The sequence below is a fragment of the Nilaparvata lugens genome, chromosome 2 (genome assembly GCF_014356525.2).
Source record: "Nilaparvata lugens isolate BPH chromosome 2, ASM1435652v1, whole genome shotgun sequence".
NCBI lineage: Eukaryota > Metazoa > Arthropoda > Insecta > Hemiptera > Delphacidae > Nilaparvata > Nilaparvata lugens.
Window position 1 is genome coordinate 36,907,591 of NC_052505.1, and position 25,300 is coordinate 36,932,890.

Below are 25,300 nucleotides of genomic sequence, written 5' to 3' on the forward strand. Positions count from 1 at the left end.
GGAAGTTTTGAAAAATCGTTTGTTACAGCTGATACTTGGTAAGACTACAGTTACTAGGCCTATATATTTGATAAAGTAGCTTTGAGTCTAGCTTAGAAGGTCTTCATCACAAAATGGGGTGTCATCAAATACTACTATTTTAATAATTCCATGTACATCCATAATTGTGTAGTGCAATAAATTTTGTCATTCTAGATTCAACTTCGGGTTTCGTCTCTCGTCAAGCACACGCTTTTTTTTAAACTATTTCTATTGGGTAAAATTACTAATGCAAAAATCTGGTGTGGCGCACTCACAAAAATTTCCTTGCCGTTATGAAAATTGATCACCTGACGCTAGTGTTCACGCGCATCTCAAGTCTATTATTCTAAGATCTGAGCCAGCTGGTGACAGGACTATAACGCTGGAGACAAACGAGGTCTGCTATCTCTTCATAGTGAATGATTTAATAGAACCAACAGTTTGTAATTGAATAATCACATTTTCTCGAATTTCGAGCTTATTTCCATTTTTAGGTGAAAATGTAACTCAACATTAATTGTAGAGATTTTCATGCTCAATCCTTTCCACTTAAATTTTTTTGTTTAAATTGTATCTGAAGACTGATAATTGGGAATCTAAAGTCAAACTTTGCATAGATGGGGCGAAGCTCCTAAAATTTCTACAGATATGGGACTTATGGCAGTTGATAGAGCTTGTCAATGACTATTATAATTATGTATAAATTTGATAAAAATCGATGGAGTCGTTTTTGAGAAGAACCTGGTTTTTGACAACATTTTCGCCATTTTAGCCGCCATCTTGAATTGCATTTGATTGAAATTGTTCGTGTCGGATACTTATAGTGTAAGGACCTTAAGTTCCAAATTTCAAGTAATTCCGTTGATTGGGAGACGAGATATCGTGTACACAAACGCACACACACACACACACACACACACACACACACACACACACACACCACACACACACACACACACACACACACACCACACACACACACACACACACACACACACACACACACACACACACACACACACACACACACACACACACACACACCACACACACACACACACACACAACACACACACACCACACACACACCACACACCACACACACACACACACACACACACACACCACACACACACACACACACACAACACACACACACACACACACACACACACCACACACACACACACCACACACACACACACCACACACACACACACCACACACACACACACACACCACCACACACACACACACACACACCACACCACACACACACACACCACACACACACAACACACACACACACACACACACACACACACACACCACACACACACACACCACAACACACACACACACACACACACACAACACACACACACACACCACACACACACACACACACACACACACACACACACACACAACCACACACACACACACACACACACCACACACACACACACACACACACACACACACACACACACACACACACACACACACATACAGACCAATACCCAAAAACCACTTTTTTGGACTCAGGGGACTTTGAAACGTATAGAAATTGGAGTACCTTAATTTTTTCGGAAAGCAATACTTTTCTTACCTATGGTATAGGGCAAGGAAAGTAATAAAGGATTTCCGATGTGAATACTAGTTATAAATATGATAAAAATATCGATTCGAAACTATTATTGCAATAATAAATAAATCAACCAACAAATTCAATTAAGTTATTCCAGGATTTATTTGGAAGATACTGATTGTCACTTCACTTACAAAAAGGAGGAATCCAGTTACAGTTTAAATATTTGAAATTCAACAAGGTTAAAATAGATACACATTTGAAAATACATAAAAATAGAAAGTATAGATACATTGAAACTTTTCATTTATTAACCTTAAACTCTTATTGCTAAAGAGCAAGATCTGTACTTTATTGTACCTTCTGATCCTGTACCTTCTTTACTGATCCTTCAATGATTTATCATGGTACGTTTTTCAATATGATATCAAAAAAGATGAAATTGAAAAATTAATGAGAATTTTGAAAAAAACTCCTTACAATGAGAGTGATAGGCTTGTTTAAAATCAACATTCAATGAAAATTATTTCTTACATTTTGATTCTTGTCAAACAATACATAGTTATGTGCTTGATAACATTCGAATGTTTTATTTTCAAGTGAATTATGAGCGCATGTAAAAACCGGCCAAGGAATTATTTTTCTTAGCAATATTTTTGTAATTTTTTTCAGATATATAGAAAATCATCTCCATTTCTAACAAAAAAAAATATCTTTGTTGTAGTTTAGACACTGTGAATGTAAACTACAACAAATTATTTATCATATTATAGTGTTTCGTCATGGAAACAGCATAAAAATAAATATCATCCATAAAAATTGAACATAGGTTCTGTTTTTTGTATTCTTTTTCAATATTTTTGAATTTAACAGAAAACAAACTACTTAATAAATTGGAAAACTAGATTTTTTCAATCAATTGAAAACGTCTAACAAACATAATTTAACCTTGTGGAATACCCAAAATTCTCGCATTTTAAAACCAAATTCTTCGCATGAAAAGGCATAGTGGATACTTTCTTCAATAAAAAATGATTCAGTGACTATCTTCTATAGAAATACTATGATAGCCACTATGTGAAATGACTACCGGTATTACAAGCGCTCATAATTCACATGATAAACGGAACAAATCAATCTGTAACAATTTGAAAAGATAGTTGAACACACAATAGTCTTGTAACAACACATTCTGAATTTGAAGAGGAGTTTCATTGTCTCAATGAGTATTGGAATCGTTGAAGCAATCATTGTATACACAATATTTTAAAAATCATTTGTTTCAATAAAAGTGATTTAACCTACACAGATTTCATCATGAAAGTGAAAATAAAAATTTAATAAACTGGAAATTGATCTAAGAATAAACCAGGAACCAGGATAGAGTATATTATTTTATAACCTTCAAGTATTCTGTACGATCCACGCAAAAAAATCACATTTTGGCTCACTTTAAAAGTGTTAACTACAGTGTTTTTAAACAAAAAGAATTTACCACAAATTAAATTTTGGATCATGACATTATCTGACCTCTGACGGTGAAAAGTCTGTGTGATGTCTAATAGGCCTATGATTCATCCAAGTGTCCAGTCTATTAGAATCTCTATCTTTTGTATTGGTCCGTCATAAATAATTATTGTAGTTGGTCTCGAAAAAGTAGTATATTTTTCAATAGTGGCTGGTAAACGTTGAGAAAAGAGCACTTGCTGGATTAACCTTTGAAACTATGAGTTAAAATAAAGAAATTATTTATTGAATGATTGAGGTCAAAGCTTACAACATTAAACTTTTTTTAGTTGGCATTTATTGGCAAAATAGTTAATTGTGCCAATTAACTCAATAGAATTCAGAATTTGGGGATAAAAAATAAAAGTGCTAATTAACTCAATAAAATTCAGAATTTGGGGGTAAAAAATAAAAGTTCTAGAAACTAATTAAATTGGCCATTGAAGATAGTGATAAAATCTGAAGATTAACACTGATTAACGAATAACAACCAAGATTGTTTTATCATTGATTTCAATACACTCAATTTCTAATTAAAATATTTTTTAATAACAGTAGTATCTGTATAATTTTCCAACAGCATACCACAATAAAAATTTCAATATTGAAGAATAATATAATTAAATCGTTTAAAACTTTTTCAATAGGCATCCACCAGAAATTTTCTCAGCATTTTATATCTAAATATTTTCGATTGATTTAAAATTGTTAAAATATAAAATAATTAATATTGTAGGTATTTTACAATAAGATTGAAGATAGAAGACGAACTACGTTTAGGAAATAATCCATGAACTTATTTAAAACAAAATAACAATACTTTAAAACGTTTTATAAGTAATATTTTTTTGCATTTGAATTAATTTTACTGAATACCATTTCGAGTTTCAATTTACTATATTATTTTGAAATGTTAATCAGAATCCTCTTGGATTTATAATGGGCCATAGTATAGCGTGAATCTTCAACGAAACTGATACATTAAAATTAAGTACATTGCAATAATTAATATAAACATTTTTCATTCTATAAATTCTGAGGGAAAAAATCCTATTCTCTTCGGAACGTAACAATTTTTCTATTGGTAATATGAAATGACAATATGACATTTTCTTATAAATTTGAATTGACCCCAACTGTAATATTATGAAAAGTTCTAGAAAAAACAATAACGTTCAAGTAGGTCGTAGTAAAAGTTCAAGAGCATTGGAAATATCTGGGTTTAGTAGTACAGCATATTTATTGATAAGTAAGAAAAACTTATTTACATATTGAAATGGATTCAAGTCCAACTTTACCTATTAATACATTTATAGTAAAAATATACATCACATTGATAAATGCTCATAGAAAATAATAGCAGTCGTGGTAGAGAGTGCAAACACCACAAAGATATGTGTTCATAATACAGAATAACATTCTATTGGGCATAGTTGTCAATAGTAGACACATTAATTAAAAAAATAAATATTAATCTGACAGTATATTTCATAAAACCGGTTGAAGTTATCGCTTGTACAATCATTAAACGCATTTGATAGGATTTGTAAAGATTATTACCAATACTAGGCCAATACAATAATTAATAATACATCATACATCATCCTTTAACATCAACTTTAAACAGTCAAAATCTAAGAATTATCGGTAAAAACTGACTTTGAGTCAACTGATGACAGTAACTGTTCAATTATCTAAAAGGGAATTTATAAATATTATTTATAAATGGTACAATATCAACTATCAATATCATCTATCAACAACATTTTATTACATTAACGGCAACTATTTCTTATCTAAATTTACAGTTACAATGAGGGTGATAAATTCGGTATCTACTAGTAATGATATTCCTAAATGGTATGTTGAAATACCTTCAATGATAGGTATATTGGATTACTTTGGTGCCAAAAATCTCTCCACTTAATCATAAAATTGTATCGTACTCAGTCAACCAAATTGAGTGGAATAGCTCGCTCAACTTGATAGCATTGCTCTAATTATTGTTAAATCTCATAACACCTATTCTGATTATTTACAGATGAACACAATGGTCTCCAAACTATTTCCTCCAAATTAATACTTTTCAAAACTGATTGTTTCAAACTTGCTGTTTAAGTGATAGTTTACGAAAATAGTTGAAGTTGGGTGAAGAGGATACATTGGCAATTATCTAACAATTTGTGCTTTCAGTAACCAACTTATTATATTCACCATTTCAAGTTTCGCTCAGAAACTATGTTACTGAATAAATTTTGTAAATTATTGTGCTTCTCAGTTCCTTATTACAAAAAATGCTAATCAACTGATATTTTTATGTTGATGATTCTCACGGGAATGGAAATCAAATAGAAACCGGTGGAGCTGAAAAATAATGTAAAAATAAATTTCATCAGCAAAGGAAAAAAATTAAGCTTAGTTTGCCCTAGGATTCAAAAACAAAAAGTAATTTGAAATAATGCGTCCGGATCACCATTAACAGATATAGAATGTTTTCAATGAAATTTGATGACTTATTTTATTGCAATTCAGAATAATTTATTATTTTGACGACCACGGTACATTTTTCAAAGGTAGTCTATTCGAGAAATTATTGTTCTTCAATGATTTCGTTCCAGAAAAACTTTTGAAAAAAACTTTAACGGAAAACATAATTACTCATCAAATTTTCAAATTATGCACATTTCTCCTACAATTCAAAAACAGTTGCTTGATTTATCCTTCATTTCAATGATATGACACTACTTAGTAATTAAAAACCTTACCAACTAGTATTGATGAATTTTATTGTTTTAAATTATTATCTTCTTTCATCTATTATTATTCTAATCAATATGATTTATCAACTTTCAAAATGATCAATGATGATAATAGAACCTTCATACTTGATACAATCATTCATTCAAAAAATGTATAAATATTTCAACAATATAACTTGAAGACCGAAAATTATATGACATTTCACGATTTATTCTATTATATTATTGATATCATTATTAACTACCATAAAAAAATGATTATTGGAAAGAAAAATATTACCGCTCCTGAATATAGAATTGATTTTCTGGATGTTGAAAAATTACGGTACTGGATTCAAAGTCAACTACCTGAATAATTACCTACACTAATTAGTATTTATATATAATTTTCACAATATTTTTCATACACCAAAGTCTGGAACCGAATCAATTTTAAAATTCAATTAACATGTTCAGAAAAAAATGGGAAAAAATTAACATTTTTCCTACGAAAAAACGGGAAAGGAATAATCTATCCACATGGAGCAGCATATAGTACCATAACTTGAGACTCCTTTGATTCGAGTGAAACACACTAAGCTATACACGGAGCCACTTTCCTAATATCATTAAACTGATTATGTATAAAGAGATTTACTAATCCTCTGTTCAAAAAGCGTCATCAGCTATAAGTTTCACACAAAATCTCTAAATAAATGAATGGTCACTGATTTTTCAAATTGTTAAAAAAAAGGTGGGAAGAGAGTTTGAGAACCGTGCTTGAAATTAAGAAAAAAAACTTTTTTAATGATTGTTTTTAAAATTGAAAAAAAACTCTTTTTAAGTTTGTTCAAGTTCAATATTTGAGCCCTCGAGCTCAATTGGATCACATATGCAGAAAAGTTTCTCTTATGGAATAACATAGAATAAATATTTCTGCTTGAGTGAACGTTTCTCCTCCTAGTAGGCTATACATCACAGCTTGATAGAAACAATTTGAAAAATCAGTGACCATTCATTTATTTAGAGATTTTGTGTGAAACTTATAGCTGATGACGCTTTTTGAACAGAGGATTAGTAACTCTCTTTAAAAATATTTTGAAAACTTTTACCTAGTAATTTTTCAATATGAACTTTTAATTATTAGAACTTATCAATTTTGAACGAAACATCAAAATTATTAATTCCATATCATTTTATCACATTGAACCAACACCAATTAAATTCATGCCCAGTGGACAGATTATACATCAACTATTATTATCATCTTTATTTAAAGAGTTTGACAAAATTTAAATTTACGACAGAACTTGAGTTTGTGGTACTTTAAATTGATTTTTTTAATTGAAAAAACAATTTATTGACTATCTTGAAACAATCATGATATAACTTATTTTTTATTTGTTTTCAACTTAGAAATGGAATTAGGGTAGCCTACTATAACCTCTCATTAGTTCATTCATCAACTTTCAAACTGAGTACTAAAACTTAGAGCTAAGTAGTCGTACAAACTAGGTAGTACCTACTGTAAGTAATAAAGCACGTTAGCATATTTGCTGGGTTGCACAACCGACGAGATAACCCAAGGTGAGTAAAATACCACCTAATTATTAATTACCAATCTTGAATCAGATAATCACATACCTACTTGCATAGCGATGATCATGTATTAAAATAATTTCAAATGTTTATTCATTTATAACTATTTGAATAAATTTTATTCTTATTTGATCTTGTTTCGTGCAACCCAACAAAAAATCACAAAAGGTGTGTTGTGCTCAATATCTAACCTAAAAATTAAAGGACCTACACTCCTAGGTTCCTCAAGACGTTTTTCAGCCAGCTCAGCACATTGTCTCCGGGTTGGGCAGCAGACTGTTTTGTGACGAGGTTTCAAGGTCATGCTCGGGCCGATCTTGTGACTGAGACAGGGTGCCAACCGAGCTCTGCGTCTGCCGCGTAGGTGGCAGCACTGTCTCAGTGTCGGGCGACTGGAGGCTGGTGCGCTGCGAGAGGCAGGGAGTCGGCAGGTCACCCTCGATTGCGCTGCTTCGTCTCAGTGACCTTGACTGCCAACACCAATTAAAAACAAACATTAAGAAATATAAAATTGTATTCCCAATTTTACAAACATATAGTAGAAATACAGACATAGGTACATCAATCGATAGTGAACTTTATGGAATAACAGAAGGTGGATTAAATATGTTAGACTAAATATGTGGACTGAATATGGACTAATATTATATAAGTACTTATATATTTATTAGTGGATAGTAGGTTGAAATATAACAACCATACCGTATAGATAGAAAGTCTAAAACTTACTAGATAATTATCTAAAATCTATGCCTCATATTTTATAAAAATTGGTTCTGAAGTAGTGTCACCAGCGATTTTTGTTATGATTGACAAACATAATTATGATTGGCAAGAAATTACAAAGTTAAAATACAGTAGATATTCATGTATTAAGAGCGTAAGACGCGACTTTATTGCTTGAGAGAAACTTATCGCGGGACACGTAAACTTATAGTGAAGCGCGATAATTTTGCAAACGCAATACGGTAACAAAGTTTTGCGGTTGATTTACAAACAAATTTCTTTTCTACAACTGCAGTACGGACAACAAACAATAAATACAATGCCGTAATACATAATATATTGTCGGAACTTGGATGACTATATCATATCATGGCTAGAACAAGCAATGAATGAACTAATAATAGACAAAAGTTGAAATCTCTTAAATTCAATCAAGTGAAAAACGTACTGAGCATGCGCAGCGAGCGTAGAATAAACGTAATGCGAATGCGCAGCGAGCGTAAAATAGATTATCATTTACCGGTATCAACCAAAAACCAGCTATTTTATGATGAGTACGTAAATAAATATTTTACGAGTGGTTGTGGAAAATTGTTGTTTTAATTAATAGTAGAGCTTGAAACATGATGATATATTATAACGCATTAGATGACAATTATTTCAAAGTTTAGAAAATATATAGCCTATCATCTTACAAACTTATAAATGAGGAATTGCAGACTAAGCATACCTAAAACATTTCCGGCCTCAGATATTATAAGTTAAATATGATGCAGATCTCAAACGTGACCTCCAGTCTATTTTAGGCCTAATTATTGATAACTCCTCTGGAGTAATTTATACTATTCACTATTTTTTAAAAGAGATAATGCATTTTAAATACATGCGAAAGTGATGAAATGTTCACGATGTGATGAAGGGAGTGATGAAATTGAATAAAGATTTTATAAAGTGAAATAAACAATAGTATTGATTTTTATGAAACATGGGAAGTGCAATGTAAATGGCAGGTATCAAATGTTTGAGGAATGATAAGAATATCAATAAGCTACTTTACTAGGGTAGGGCCAACCGGCAGCAGCCTGCCGCAGCGGAATGCGTTGCTAAAATCAGCATTCACCGTACATTAAATAGAATAGAAGGGAACTGACTGGACGCGCTAGAAATAACAGCACTTTTTATAAATATTAAATAGATGATTTTTGCCTGAATTGATGCGGCAGTGTGCTGCCGGTTTGGCCCCCCTTTACACTCTGCAAAACAATGAACAATAAAAATATAAAATAATTAGAATTTCATTCAAAAAAGCACACACATTATTATTCAATTTGATGCATGACAAACTGAAAAGATGAATAATAATTTTCGAACATGCATTCATACATTTTTCCAATACCGAAAATTCTAGGTATTTAAATAAATTAGGTGTCAACTTGTGGGATAACTACAAACCTTAACTCACACTTTAATCATGTATATTGTCATTATTTAGCGTGATTATTCTGGGATAAAGCAATCTTTTCTACGCAATACTTTTGTCACTAAATTGACCTCATCTTACCGTTAGAAGTTTCCTTGGGTAGGGGTTCACAGTTTCTGGGGGCTGAAAATTTAGTTTATTCAATAAAAAATCTACTTACAGAAAAAATAGGAAATACATGTCTTGATTCAATGGTCAAAGAATCTATTGACGCAATTTCGAGGCAAAACAATATTGTTACATGATTTTTCTTGGAGACTCCACTCTATTCCAGGCAAGGAAATGGAAAATATTGCCTGAGTGAGGAACATAATAATTGGAAGATAACTTCTTTTTTATATGAGTGGCATGAAATATAATATCAAAAATGTAATCAGTTATAGAAATAGATCAATATGATTGTAATCCATTTTATGGGGAACATATCATTTATTTGAATACATAGTTTTAAAAATTGTTTTTGATACATTCTATATGTATTAGCGTACATGTATATATGAGTTCTCATTGTGTAGAGATTTTAGTAAGAATTTGTATACATGATCTATTCAACGATGTTTTAAATGCTAAATCTGTGACTCACTATCAGCATAATAATATTATTTATAGAATCGTGTAAACTCCTTGACAAATGTGGATCGGAAAAGACGTATGTAATAATAATTATTGTAAAGCCATTCTTCGAACAGCTATGCGTGAATAAACACTCTCAATTGATTATTCTAACACCTTTGGGGTGTAGATGATTCAGTTTCGAGAAAAAGTTTGACATTGCAACTGTCTTATGGAGATCGAACATTATCTCGCGACTAAATCATCTATACATGTAAATGTAAATATTTATTAGTTGGTAATTTTATCCACTTATTTAGAATTTCAATTGCAAATGGCTTTTTTAGTTATTTTGGAAGCAATAAGCAACAATTACCGATGAAATTAACTACTTTGAAATTGGTTTAGTGATCCAGTTCGAATGTGATTCTTCACATGAAAAAAAATGTAGGACACATAAATAATCAATAAGTGGCAAGCATTACCATAGAAATAAGCAGTCTCCGAATTTTATGTTCTAATACACAGATAAAAAGAAAAACACATATATAGACACAAACGCACATTTAAAATGCAGATAGACATTATTTGTAGATGAGAAGTAAGTACTGTAATGATATAGGTATGGAAAATTAAATTCACAAAATGTGAAACGTGAACACATAGACAACGAACCAATGCTGATGAAAATATGAGTTCATTATAACACTCAAATTAAATAAAAGTAACACATCGATTGAAGAATAAAGAAAGGAATAACATTAATTGTATAAAACACATAGGCTACAAATTCAAATATCAAGATAGTAAAATGAAAAAGAGGTGTATAATAAGGAGAAGAGTGCAAATACAATAACGATTGTATAACAGTGGAGGAATAATATAGTTTTAATATGCAAGATTGATTCAATCAAATTGATTTACAACCATTTTTTTCATTTGATTCTTTGAGTTTCCAATCAAACAGAATTATTTTGAATTTGTCCAAAGTGTTATCCAAAGTAAAGCTGGATAAAATTTCTCCGAAAAATATTTTTTCTAGACACTCTTCTTGTTTCAAGTTACGAATAATTTCTTGTCCACATCTCTTCTCAGCATAGACCTAAAAGTTCAATTCTCATGCATTAATAATTTATAATCAAATCCTATCAAGGAATTCTAATTATTCTTCAATTATTTTAGATTTAAATGTTCGAAATTTGAATGAAGGATAGATAGTGTGCAAATGGTATAATACTACACGTGAATGATAGACAACATATAGATTTAGACAACAAAAACTAACCACATACTACACGAATTTAAACACGAACAATACTATAAAACATAATTTTAGCCTCTATGCTTTTTATAAATGGAGTAAGCTAACTCTAGTTAGGGCTAGAGATAACCCTAACTGCTAGTTTCTGTTTCATGTTTAAATTGATGGCATGCATCACCGTTGGATGATTATACTGTAGTATTGAAGATTGTTATTCTTAAAGATTTATTTATTCAATTCAATGGACTTAAGAATTCAAGGGGATGACGATTTCACTAATAACAGAGCACAAAATAAGTTCAAAGGAACATTCTCATTACAAAAATGTTCACAATATTTCAATCATGAACTATTTCTTTGCTCAAGAATAGGATTTGAATCCTATTGTATGAAAATTGAACATGTAAACAGGAAAAGTTGACTACTTCTAAATTGTAATAATTAACTGATAGTAGTATAACTGAGCTCAAGAAAAAAGATAAAAAATATATATTTCTATGGTTAGCATTGAAATCCATGTTACGTTTAATTGTGTTCGGTAGGTAGTTATTTGAGGATGATTTCTATACAAGATTTAGGTGCTGTTACTGACTTATTTATTATGTTCATATCTAACTGATACATACTTACATAATATGAAACAAACTAAAAACTGGAAATTGGGGTTTATCATATTATAAATTTACTACTTTACTACATCTACTTACATCTACTACTTTATCATATTTACTATTTTTGTAGAACAAGTTGTTCCTTGTAGCCTATTGGATTTTTTTATTTTATCTATGGTAATCATTGAAGCACATTCTGTTTGGGACTGAGCAAAGACGTACTCCACATTTTGTGCAATACACCTTGGTGTACCCAGTCTTACACAGCTTCCTTGTTTTGCAAAATACCCATGTTCATGCCCAATATTTCTTCCAGTGTCTGGAGAAAAAGGGAATTATGAAGCTAGGTTACACTATGTAGCAGAGCTACATGTAGCTCAGCTATAAAGCTCTGCTACAAGTTCAAAGAGTGACTTTGGAGATATGCTATATAGCAGTTGAGCCTATTTTCTCAGCTATATAGCAGAAAATGAGCTATCCAAAATTTACAAAATTATCCAATATCTTCTCTCTCTTCTCTGTGATGAAAGCATCACAGTAGCTTTGCCGAAAGCAGTGGCTGCTGCAAGAACTACATTCTTTGGCATCTGGTTGGGATAACTAAGCAGTGAGTAGTGGTTTATTCCAAACTATATGTAGCTCTGCTACATGAAATTTGCATAGATCTCCTTATAGCAGAGCTATATGTAGCTCAAATTTCATATAGCTCCCCAGCTACATATAGTGTACACTACTATAATGTAATGTATAATGTACTATAGTGTACAACTACATATAGTGTAAACGTAGCTTTAGGCTATTTGCTTTCATACCAATGAGTCCTGTAATACAGGACTGCTGACTCAGGTAATGATTTAGATTGCACAGGTAAAACAGACTTTTGAAAATAAATTGGAGAGAATCTTACCTGTACATTCTCTTGTAGAGGATCAGCAATAATATTACTGTCCGGTATCTTGATTTCTAAAAACTATTCAACTCATCTTCAGGAAGATTCATGAGTTTGTCTAAATCTTCATTATCCAAGATTTTGTACATTATAACGAAAAACAATCATCCACAATAATTCAATAAACAATAACTCCACGAACGCGTTTGAAAACTGAGAGAAACACAATAACATAACCTCAAAGTCTCCTCACATGTGACTCCTCTAACGGCCCAATGTTGTTCTAAAACAACAGACATAAAATTTTGAATATAAATGATATTTTTGTTCAAGTTTCTATTCCTATGACTGATATTCCATCATGAAATAATAAACAATTATATGGATATTTTTTATTCTTATTTTCAGTTCTTCAGAATTTTATAAAAAATTATAAAAACCGAAGAAAATTGTCACATTGAAGTGTTGGTACAATTGGATATGACAGCTGCTTTTTCAGAAATTAGACTGCATTTGAGTGCTCTCTAGTGGTATAATACTAAACTAGACTAATGTAGCTTTCAAACAAGGCCAGTAGATGGCAGATTCATTCAATCACTGATCCAATAGACATCATAGAAAGTCATGTTGTTCAGGAACAACAGTGGGATAGAAAGGGTTAAATAATCAATTATATTTTATTGAACAAAAAATTATATTTTTCAATAATTTCATAATGAACTTTCATAATTAAAACAACATATTTTGTTAATTAATCATAAATTCTACATTGTTACAAGCCGATCTGGCAACAGCGCAAAGCGAGAGAGAGAAGCTATCCGCTTTGTTGAATGATAGACAAGGATAGTAATACCATTGCTAATCAAACACTGCCTTTATAACGTAGACCTCACTATAGGAACTTTCCAAGCTCGAGCTCTGTTACACGCTCCTAAGGTTTCAGCCTAGTAGAGAGCATGTGTTTTCAAATGGTGACGTCGCGGAGACTAGAATCGACTGGTCTGAGTGTCACCATTTGGAAACACATGCTGCGACTAGGAGTCGCAGTCTCTTCTCGACCTGAGTCACGTAAGTGTGAGTTGAGCCATAGAGTTTATTGAGGGCGTAAAGTGTAAGTGATTTGTTGATGTATACACAAGCTTTGAAGTAGCCACATAAAAAATAGTTATAAGGTGTCGGTTCCGGTGAACGAGGAGGCCACTTTTCATCTTTACACGACGAAATGAGGCGTTGAGAGAAGTTCTGCCTTAGAAATTTCGTATTTTATCTCGATGTATGGCATATTGAGACCAGTCAGTATCAAGGTTGATTGTTGATATGTCATCTTCTCAATTTTTGTGGCATAAAATCACGCAGCAGTGTTAGATAACAATCTGAATTGACAGTGACGTTTTCTAAAAAATGTAGAGGTCAATAATGTAGTTTTCGACTAATGTCACAACAATCAGTCAATTATTCACAATTGATATGAAAACAGCAATTACAAACAGAAAACTTCAATCTCTATCCACCAACAGCATTCAAGGCATGTTTGTCTCTTGTTTGGCACTCTGTCATCAGCTTCTCACAATAACGTAAGAGATTAGAGTTTTTGGTCAAAAACGGACGCATTTCTCAAATGTTGTTTTCTGTTCGTAAATTGATGGTTTCATTTCTTCCCATCCTTAATTCCTTGGTCATTTGACACAAGCATTTGAGTCTACTTTTTAAAGAAATGAGATAATAATTTCAAATCCGGATGTAGAATTTTTAGATCTACACTTTGGTAAAACTACTTTAGTCCTACTTCCGTTATCAAGATCATTATAACATCTTAAGTCAGGTATTGCAGATGAATTTTGGGAATCTATGCTTGAGTATAAACACTTAACTGTAGTTAGTTTGAAAATAGCTTGCTGTTTGGATGGTGTCAAGTATCATTTGGTAAAATGACTTAAGTCCACTTATGTCATAGTTTTTCATGGACCAAATAACTTAAATCCACTTATGTCATCGTTTTTCATGGACAAAACAATTCAAGTCATAATTAAATCAGTAGTTTTTTATTTTTTAATTACTTTGGAATAATATAATCATGAATAAGTGTAATTTGAACCTACTTTGTAAGTTTCATTGTGATAGGATCAACAATATTATTGTTAATTATGTTTGAACATACAAGAAAACTTTGGACTCCATTTTTTCAAAACTGCAGTTTTGTACTTGAGTGCTTATGACATAATGACCAAGGAATTATCAAGATGACAACATCCAAGTTTTTTTTTAATTTTTGTTCAAAATGAGCATGTAACAGCTGTTCCAAATTCTCCATACTTCATTGCTAAACTCTGTACACTGAAGTTTCTTGAAGTTGATTGAGATAGAACTATACTATCAGAGATAACTATATTTGAGGCAGCAAGCAGTATCCCTTTTTATTTCTATAAATATGGTTCAAATAATTAATTTGGTTCGAATAGATGTATATTAAAAAATCCTTAACTTTCTCTCAGCCTAACAAAGAAACAGCACCTAAATCTTGTTGTAGTGAATGCGGTGCACACTTGCACAGCAACACCATTCATCATATTACCATTCATCATTTTATTTCCATTCATTATTATATATCCATCCACTTTTTTTAATGATAATTTATCTATGAGAGGACTATTTATATATTTTTTATTATATTCATTCATTGTTATCAATGCTAGTTATTTCCCCATCTTATATTGTTTTATGAAGAATGAACCTTTCGAATACAATCAAGCTCAAGATAAGAGCCCTAGAGCAAAGCTATAGCAGGCCAATAATCTTATATTGTTTTATGATAAATGAAAGTTTCGAATACAATCAAGCACAAGATAAGAGCCCTAGTGCAAAGCTATAGCTGACCTGTGTGGCGGTGAGAAAGAAGGCATTGTTATGGAACTTGTCGTCGGAGTCGCTGCGCTGCATGCGGCGCTGAATGAGGCCCTCCATGAGGTGGTAGTCGCTCTCCTCGGCGTCCTTGAGGTGTTCCTTCTCGAGGAAGAGCGCCATCTCGGGGTTGGACATTTCCGAGTGATGGCGACTGCGGCGGGAGCAGCTGGCGGTAGCAACCGCCGACGGAGGACCGCCTCCGCTCTCATGACGCGGCGGCGACAGCAGGCTGGGCGACCGCGGCGGAGACAGCAGACCGCACATCGTTTCCAACTCGTCGGTTATGCTGCGACACAATCAATACAAATTATTCTCAAACCAAAGTCCTATTATAGACCCTCAGGCCCAATAGCACAAAAGCCGATTACATTTTGATCGTGATTAATTTCACGAAAACCAATCAGAGAAGGCTTTTTTAACCGACTTTTGTGCAGCCAGAACTTGATATTGTCTTATATGTCTAATTATAATAGATTTATTGACCCTTATATTCAAAATAATATTGTCCCTAGAATAAATAAGGTAATCCTGTCGGTTTTACATTCTCATTATTCATTCTTGAATTGATGAAAATAATTAAATATTATAGAAACCCTTATTTTCGATCTACATTTTATAAAAGGTCAAATTTAATTATGCTAGTAATATGATGATAAAGTTAAATTCAAGATATTTTCCATATTCAATTTGATATGATAGAAATCCTTATTTTTCATCTACATGTTAGTAATAGTTGAGTTATACAAGCAAAAATGTCAAGTGAATTTATTGAATTTTTATGGAATAGATATCAAATTTGTTTAATCTGTGTTGGAACTGATTCAAGTAAAGCAATCGTCTGAAATACACCTGAGAAAATTGTGGTTCAAATTAAACATACAAAAAAATGCTAATCCGGTATGTAAAGAGACAGACCTTTTTTCTGTTTCTCGGTATGCATAGCGATTTCTGAATTCTGACTTTATTTTATACTTTTGATGAGCATACAAGCCATTTTTATATTAAAACGTTTTGAAAAAAGATACTATGCATTTATTTATTAATTATTAACAATTCAAGTAGCCCTATTGAAATGCTTTATTACAAAATAACTTGATGACTACTTCTGTTAAAAAATTAAAATGGCTGAAACAGCGGGAAACCGCTATCAGGAAATTTACAAATTTTGTACATCCATATGATTGAGGGCCAAGGGGAGAGATTTTAACAGCTAGAGCTAGGGTCTCTTTTGTTTAAAAATCCTTCAATTTTTAAGAATATTATTCTTGGGAAAATTCCATTGCAGTATATAACATTGAGACTGACCTTGTGTACACAGTGTGTATAGCCATGAGCTTGGGTATCTTTTGACTTAAAATCGTTTAATTTATGAGCATTTTATTGTGGGAAAATTGTATTGCATTCTGTGTGAGATCATGTTGAGACTGTCCTTGTGCACTCAGTGTGTATAGCCATGAGCTAGGGTATCTTTTGATTTAAAATAGTTCAATTTATGAGCATTTTATTGTGGGAAAATTGTATTGCATTTTGTGTGAGATGATGTTGAGACTGACCTTGTGTACTCAGTGTGCATAGCCATCAACATGGAGCGAGTGCCCGGGGGCGGAATGACCTTGATGCGAGGCTCAGCCCAGGTGACCGATCGCTCGACCAATGAGGGCTTGGAGCACATGGGGTCATTGACCGAGTTGTCAGGCTCAGAGTGGGTCTGCGATAACTGGCGCGGCACTATGGGGTTCAGGTACTGACTGCCACCCACCGCCCCCCCTGCACCACCTGCCGCCCCCGGCGTCGACCCCGACGAACTCTGGCGGCGGCCCCCCACCCCAGCTCCCACCCCCATGTCATGCACCGACACCGCAATGTCACCCGCTTCGCTGCTGGCCACTGAAATCTACAAAACAAAATTACATCATCATTTATTAAAATTGAATCATATACTTAATTCAAGTATTATCTGTACTATTAATATATGTACTCATAGGAGTACAGTGAGAAGGATTATTAAATCAATATTTCATATTTATTTCCTATGTAGTAATAAGCAGTTCCTCTATTTTTGATGTATTTGATTTAGTTAAGTGCAGCTGCATATTCTTATTTGTAAATCATTCTTATATTCTTGGCAAATAAAATAAATTCATCCATTTATCCGATGACATTAATTTCAATGGAGAAAACTACAATTAAAAAGGGTTCATCATTTTTATGATGATGGTAACAAACGAATTTTTAGCAACTTATCTGTGTTTATGAAACCTCCAAATGTTGTCAAACATTCCGAATTGTACCTCATTTTCATCTTAGGTTAAACTAAAGAGGATGCGATGAGCATAGAATTTTGATTTTAGATTTTTTAAAATATTAATCATCTGTGGTATTGACGATTTTTATAAAAACAAAATAATTTGATTTGCTTTTTTCTAATCATTTTTCATTTAATAATTTCAAATACTATTTCCTTCGATATAATCAAATATTTTTATTAGAATAAAATATGACTGATTTCTTCTGATATTTCAATTCATTTATTATTTTATTTTCAATAAATTGTTGAACACTCACCTCAGACTGTTTATTCTCATCCTCCTCAGGCAGGGTGTTCTGCGTTTCAGCCTCAGCGAGCGCGGACCTCTTGACCTGGAAGGAGAGGCCCTCGGTGAAGAAGGGCGGATCCGGACGCACCTCCGTCAGCGACCGGGCGGGCGGTCGTCGACGCGGGTGCGGAGGCAGCACGGCCGCAGGAGGATCCGACACCTCCGACAGGCCCGCCTCCGACCGGTCGCTCATCCGACGCAGCCGCTCCGGCAGGAAGTCGGCGTCGATGCCGTGGATTCGGTTGTGCGTCGCCATGAACCGGTGGATCACGCCCAGAGTGGACAGTGTCTGTTCGGACAACTCTTCCAGCTTCCTGATACGGAATTCGACCGCCTGTAAAAAAAATCGTCATCATTCTATAAGCATTTTTTATCTTGTAACCCACATAATTGTAAAACATTTTTCTAATATACAAAAAAAAATAGCTATCCATTCATAAAATATTGGATAACTCTACAAATGATTGAATAGACCGAGCCAATACTTTTCTCTTTTCTATTTTTCACAAAAGTAACTATGAAACATAGACGAGTAAAACTAATAACAAACATCAGTAAAATTGGAAGAGCCAACATTGTTAATCTGAAATCTCGCTATAATTCTCCTTTTTTTCTTTAGCACTACAACATGAGCTTTGGCCACCTCCACTACAGCTCTCCACGTTTCTCGGTCCTCAGTCATTTGATTTGTCTCCATTCTCTACAATCCATTTTTTTGAGATCGTCTCTCACTTCATCTTTCCACCTTATTCGCGGTCTTCCTCTCTTCCTTCTTGAATTCAGCCTCTCCTTGAATATTATTTTAGGCATTCTGTTCTCATTCATTCTACACTATAATTCTCCTTATCCTTATGTATTCACAATTGGGAATAATTGAAATAATTCATTATTAATGAATGATCAATACCTTTTTTTAATGTCATTTGAAGTACAATTATAAGATAATTGCCAGTGATTATTAAGATAGTGTGTAGACTTGATTCTAAATTTTTCAATGATGCAGTTCTTGAAGAACATTGCAAATCTCCTACGAAAGATATGGTACTCAGTCCAACTCATAGTATTTCAGTCCTGTTCAACGTAATTTGAAAAATTCTGCTGTATAAGTTACATCAACTTAACAAATGTAATATTTCTCCAAAAAATTTATTTCGGAAAGTGAAAACCAACTCCCTGCACTCTCGATAGTCGGATTGATACGAACCTGAAGCGACGAATTCTGATTGTTCTCCTTCTGGTTGATGTCCTCGACCTTCTGGTACATGTTCTCGACGCGCTCGGTGGTCTGCTTGATGCGGTCCTCGGTGGACATGTGCCTGAGGCTCTCCTTCTCGCGGAAGTAGCCCTCGACACACTCCTCCTCGAAGTCGTAGAGCCTCTCGAGGTCCTCGTTGTCGAGGAACAGCTTGAGTCCGTTGTCGTAGGTCTCCTGGATGCCCTGCACCTTGCGCTTCAGGAACTTGAGGATGAGGTAGACGTGGCAGAAGGCGATCAGCGGTGGAGGAAGCACTGGCTTCTGCTCGTACTCCATCACCACTGTGAACCGTTGGAACATCCACACCTGCAACACAAACCCCAAAATAATATCTGCAAACCTAACTTGTTTATCTATCCAATTCCAGTACCGTTATATTGTGATAAAATTACTCTGGTTTGAAATGTTTCCAAGAGAAAAAATTATTATGGTATAGGCAGCGAGTTATAACATGAAACTTCTACTCCCACAAATTTAGACTCAACTCTGTATTTTTTTGGGTGGGGAAAGAGTTTGGTCAGTTTGCTCTCGGCAACCGGCACCCCCAATTCCAACCATTTCTACACTGGCCTTATAAATGCAGATTGAGATAGGAAGACATTCCCACCCCTATATCCATTCCACGCCAGCCACTTTTTCACCGTTTGAGGGGTTGAGGTTCATGTTATAGCTCGTGGCTTCACTTACACTTAAACAACTTCACTTGCCCATTTATCAGTTTTCCATTTCTGTAACAGCTAAAATCAATAAAAATTGAGAATTACATTCTCCATTACTCACACAAACCTTGTGTTGCGGGTTGCCTTCCTGGGTTTAGTTCATTTCTTTATGGATAGAGTGGAGCCCCTGATAGTCTCCCAGGAATAAGACTCATGACAGTATAGATCTTATAAATTACTATCCAGGGTATTAATTAAAAAAAAAAACGTGAGAGAAAAATGACAAATCCATTTACTCGAGAATGTGGCGGAGCTTCTGATATTCTGTAAGAAACGAGACTTATGGAAGCTGATGGGCCTTATGGATATCTATACGATAAAAATCGATGGAGCCGTTTTAGAGAAAAACACCATTTTTGACTCAATATGCACCATTTTTCCGCAATTGTCCATTACATTTTATTGACTTCCGGGTCGAATCTTCATGATAGAAGAACCTTAAGTTGAACTTTCCTTACCTATGGTAGTAAATAGGGCGAGGAAACTAATAATTATTAAAAGAAAGGTACTTACCTATGGTAGTAGATAGGGCGAGGAAACTAATAATTATTAAAAGAAAGGTTAACCAGATCGCCAACCAATAGTCTACACCTAATTGTCAAATCTCTTGTTTCCTCATTCAAATCTCCTGACAAGACAATTTGCAATGCAATTTAATTTACATTAACTTGGATTAATATGATTTGATAAATTAATGGAGAAATGAAATAATCCATGCATTTTGAATGAATGAAAAAAATACTGTTCAACAAATTATGTAATACCGTACCCACAAATTAAATGTGACCAGATTTAAAATAATTTTGAGCTTCATAACAGTAGCAGTGATCATATTTATAAAACCAATTGAAAATGACCTGATGCGAGATAGCGTTGACCTCGATGAAGATGTTGTTGAAGACGGCGATGAGCAGATTGATGAGCAGGATGTTGGCGATGAGCAGGTACATGGACATGACGAAGGGAGTGATCCAGCGGCCCGTCTGGCACTTCTCCATGCCCGGCTCGTCGCCGCACGGCGGGTCGATCGTGTCCGCAAACACCTACACATCAAACAATCATTCATTCAACAAATTATATTTATAGATTCTATAGGCATATTGAAACAGTGCATTGAAAGTGACCTGTACAGTGCACGGTGATAATAACAGATTTCCCGTGTTTCGGATGGACACGTTAAGCCGTCGGTCCCGGCTGCCTAAAAAGCAGTCATAGGTCATGTCAGAGGCCCTGAAATTGATCAAATGCGACCTGAAAACTCTGACACCAGACCTGAGCCAGCCAAGTCACACGATATTATTATTATTACGGTGATAATATAGTATAATATACTATATACTATAATATAGGAGATAGATACGGCTTATATACGGCTGGTTTTATATGTGAACGATTTACCACAAATAATAACAAGTGGTAAGGTTTTAATGTATGCTGACGACACATTTGTAGTGCAAAGGATGCAGAAAATTTAGAATTAGATACTTTTGTCAATGTATATGCCATAGCCCAATTCATCAGTCATCATAACCTCAAAGTAAACAAAACTAAAACGCAGTTCTTGCAGTTCAAACATAGAAATAATTACAGAGAACTTGAAGAAATAAACGTTCAAATAAATGGAGTGAATGTTGAACAACCTCTGTCTGTGATTTCTGGATGTCTTGCTGGATTGGAACTTGTTTTGGGATAACTATATTGATCAATAATTGTGCTGTAAAATATCATCTGGAGTGTTTGCACTCAGGCAGATTTCAAGATTAAGTACTGGGAACACTATCGTAGCATGTACAGTATATCATGCCCTCATAATGTCACATATTCGGTATACAATATTGGTATGAGGAGGCTCCAGTCTCAAAAATTTACATAGAATTTTCAGAATGGAAAAGAGAGCTGTGAGAGCGATAAAAGGTCTTAAGCCATTAGAGTCCTGCAAAGAGTATTTATGTTTCACAAAAATAATCTTATCTTTCAATTCCCGTAGCGAAGCACGGGTGCCCTGCTAGTTATGTATATAGGAGATCAAGAATTTATAAGAAACTGTGACATACATAATTATGACACGAGAAATAAGAGTAAATTTTCTGCACAATACCGCAGGACAGCTCAGTATGAGAAAAAGCCTTCTTATATGGGTATCAAATTTATGAGTAAACTGTCGTCAGCTTTGAGAGAAAATGAGAATAAGGATATTTCAAAAAGCTATTGAAAAAATATTTAGCAAACGGGGATTACTACAGTATTCAAGAATTTATGGATGGAGAATGAGGCTTTTGGGTGGGTTAGATTGTAATGTACATTGTAGAATGTGATGTATATAATATACCTATACATTATGTTTATTTGTATTCTTTTATTTTTTGACAAATAGTCCTTCTTGACGATTTCCTATAATCTTTTAAGAGTCTCTAGGAAGAAAATTTGATAAAAAATATCACAGGATAGGAAATTCACGAATGATGCATCATCACGTCTGAACTACTGGACTGATTAACTTGAAATTTTGCATATATTCTTAATTAACCGAGGATGGTTATAGACCTACTTCAAACTCGGTCAAGTTTTCAGTTTGTCAAGTTTGGAAATAGACCCTTGCGGGGTCCACCTTGCACGGGTAACCTGCTAGTATTCCCATAAGTTTTAATGGGACTCTATACTCGCTCGGCTATAGGAATAGTCCTATCAGAAAACCTGGAATTTATATTTTTACTGTGCCGGTCACTTTCACAAATATGTGGGAATCAGCTTTATTGTTGTAGAACCGTATTACTGTTATATAAGTCGAGCTATTTCCCCTCTCTTTCAATCTTCTAATATTGAGTTTTCGTGGGTACCTATTTTGAAAAAAACAGTAATACGGTGGCCAATTTGAAGAAAAACCAGTGTGGAAGATTGAGATGAAATGAAAATGAGATCTTCTTTACAATTTACAAGGCGAGATCACTGTCTAGAAGTAATTGACTTAATAATGCAAATTGATACAATAACAGCCTATACCTACAGTATATAGAGAATAGCAGCAGATACAACAAAAACCAGACAAAACAATGTCTGTAACAAGAAATTCACCTTGACTTGTTATACTAGTAAACTATTGATTGAAAAAATGATAATATTTTTCACAAATAATGGGATATGGATGAATTGGTAAGTACCTCTCCAGTACAGAGTTCAATACTAGTATTGATAATATTAGTATATTAATATAGTAATTATTGATACTATGACAATAATAGTAATTCATTCAATCGTATGGTCCGACACCAACACCAGCCTTGAAATTCTTTTCAGGAAATAAAATAATAATCAGGTCTTAGAACCTCGTCACTAAAACATAAAATATCAGTTTCAGGCCTAGCATGAAAATAAAAATATTTAGTTCTTCTTCCAGAGTCACTCACAGTTCTATTCTTAGCTGCTTTAACCAGTCTACAGCTCTGTTTGTGGCTTCATGCAGCTCTCTTAGGTCTCCCTCAAAAGAATGGATTGGGCATTCAGCAGTTATGTGGCTCGTGATTTGTGTTTGGCCACACTCACACAAATCTGAATGCTGTAGGCCCCATTTCTTTTACTCCTGAGCGCATCGTCCTTTTTCCACACGGATCCGATTGAGAGCACTCCACTCTTTCCTCTGGAGATCAAATCCATGCACACTTTCAGCTGGATCTTCAACTAGGAAGTTATTTGTGGGTGCATCTTCTGCCCACTTCTATCTCCACATCTCTTTCATGTTACCACGTTCCATAATCTTTGGGTACATCTTCCATGGAGGATTTCTAGACTTGAGGGTACTTTGTTGAAAAAATGGGATGTCATCATACATCGGCGTTTTTGGATTGTGTAGGCACTTTTCTCATTCTCTCTTCAGGTGCTCTTCTCTACGAAGCTGTGCTGGGGCTATATTGGCTAAAACTGGAAGCCATGGAACAAGAGTCGGTCTTATTGTGCATGAAATGATTCTCAATGCACTGTTCGGTTGGGCATCCAGTTTCTTTGTGTGGGAGCTGTTGAGCCATACCGGTGAGCAATACTCAGCTGTTGAAAAAATAAGTGCCAGGGATGAAATTCTTCGGCAATCAGCTCCAGCTCCCCAATTTGTACCAGCCAGCTTTCGTATCAGGTTGACTCTGCTATGCACATTGCAACTTAACCTTTGGATATGGGTCTTGTATGACAGGTGGACTACACCCAAGTATTTAGGTTTGCAAGTAAAGGCGAGGCCGCTGTAGAACTGCTCCTTTCTATTGCGCAAGCGTATTATCTGTTTGAGTAACACATTCGTTGGAGGAGTTTGTTACCTGCTACTTGGAAAAATAACCGTTACTTTATTTTCGTGAACCAGTGAACGAATGAGCATTTACAGTCGACAGCCATTGTGAATGAGTGATTACGTGAAGCCATTATATCTTATATTAAGCCATATATAAGCTATATTATATATTAAGCCATTATGATGTAGAGAGTAGTAGTATTGATGATAAGATGTAGTTGAGTTGTTGGCAATCTTTAGAACTAGTGACCCACTGGGTTGGAAAACTCGCTCATGATTAGTTGTAAAACTCAAGGTTCTAGAGATTAATGGAAAAATTGAAAAAGTTCGAAATTTTGGGAGGTTTTGGGGGTGAAGCCGCCGTCTGGCGTGTCAGCTAATTTCAGATTCGAATTCAGTGACCCAAAATACGTATAGAACCGTCGAGAAAAATTCTTTTGGGGCTGTTTCCTTAAAAACAACCATTTGACTGAACTAGAGGTTATGTTACAAATTTTGATTTTGACATAATAAGGTTATGCTGTGTTTTCGTGCATTGGCGAATCAGTTGCAGTTCCTCTGAATGCCAGTCACAGCTCAGT

General features: G+C 34.1%; 1 protein-coding gene across 1 annotated transcript in view; it reads right to left on the reverse strand.

The window, feature by feature from the left end:
* Positions 1 to 1,750: 1,750 nt before the first annotated feature.
* Positions 1,751 to 25,300, reverse strand: part of LOC111045297 (transient receptor potential cation channel trpm) — a 255,258-nt gene continuing 231,708 nt past the window's right edge. The window contains 7 exon segments of the mRNA XM_039421133.1: positions 1,751 to 7,925; positions 9,743 to 9,784; positions 15,849 to 16,161; positions 17,429 to 17,769; positions 18,441 to 18,806; positions 19,677 to 20,033; positions 21,304 to 21,489. Of these exon segments, the coding sequence (XP_039277067.1) occupies positions 7,701 to 7,925; positions 9,743 to 9,784; positions 15,849 to 16,161; positions 17,429 to 17,769; positions 18,441 to 18,806; positions 19,677 to 20,033; positions 21,304 to 21,489 (1,830 nt within the window). The 3' untranslated portion in view covers positions 1,751 to 7,700.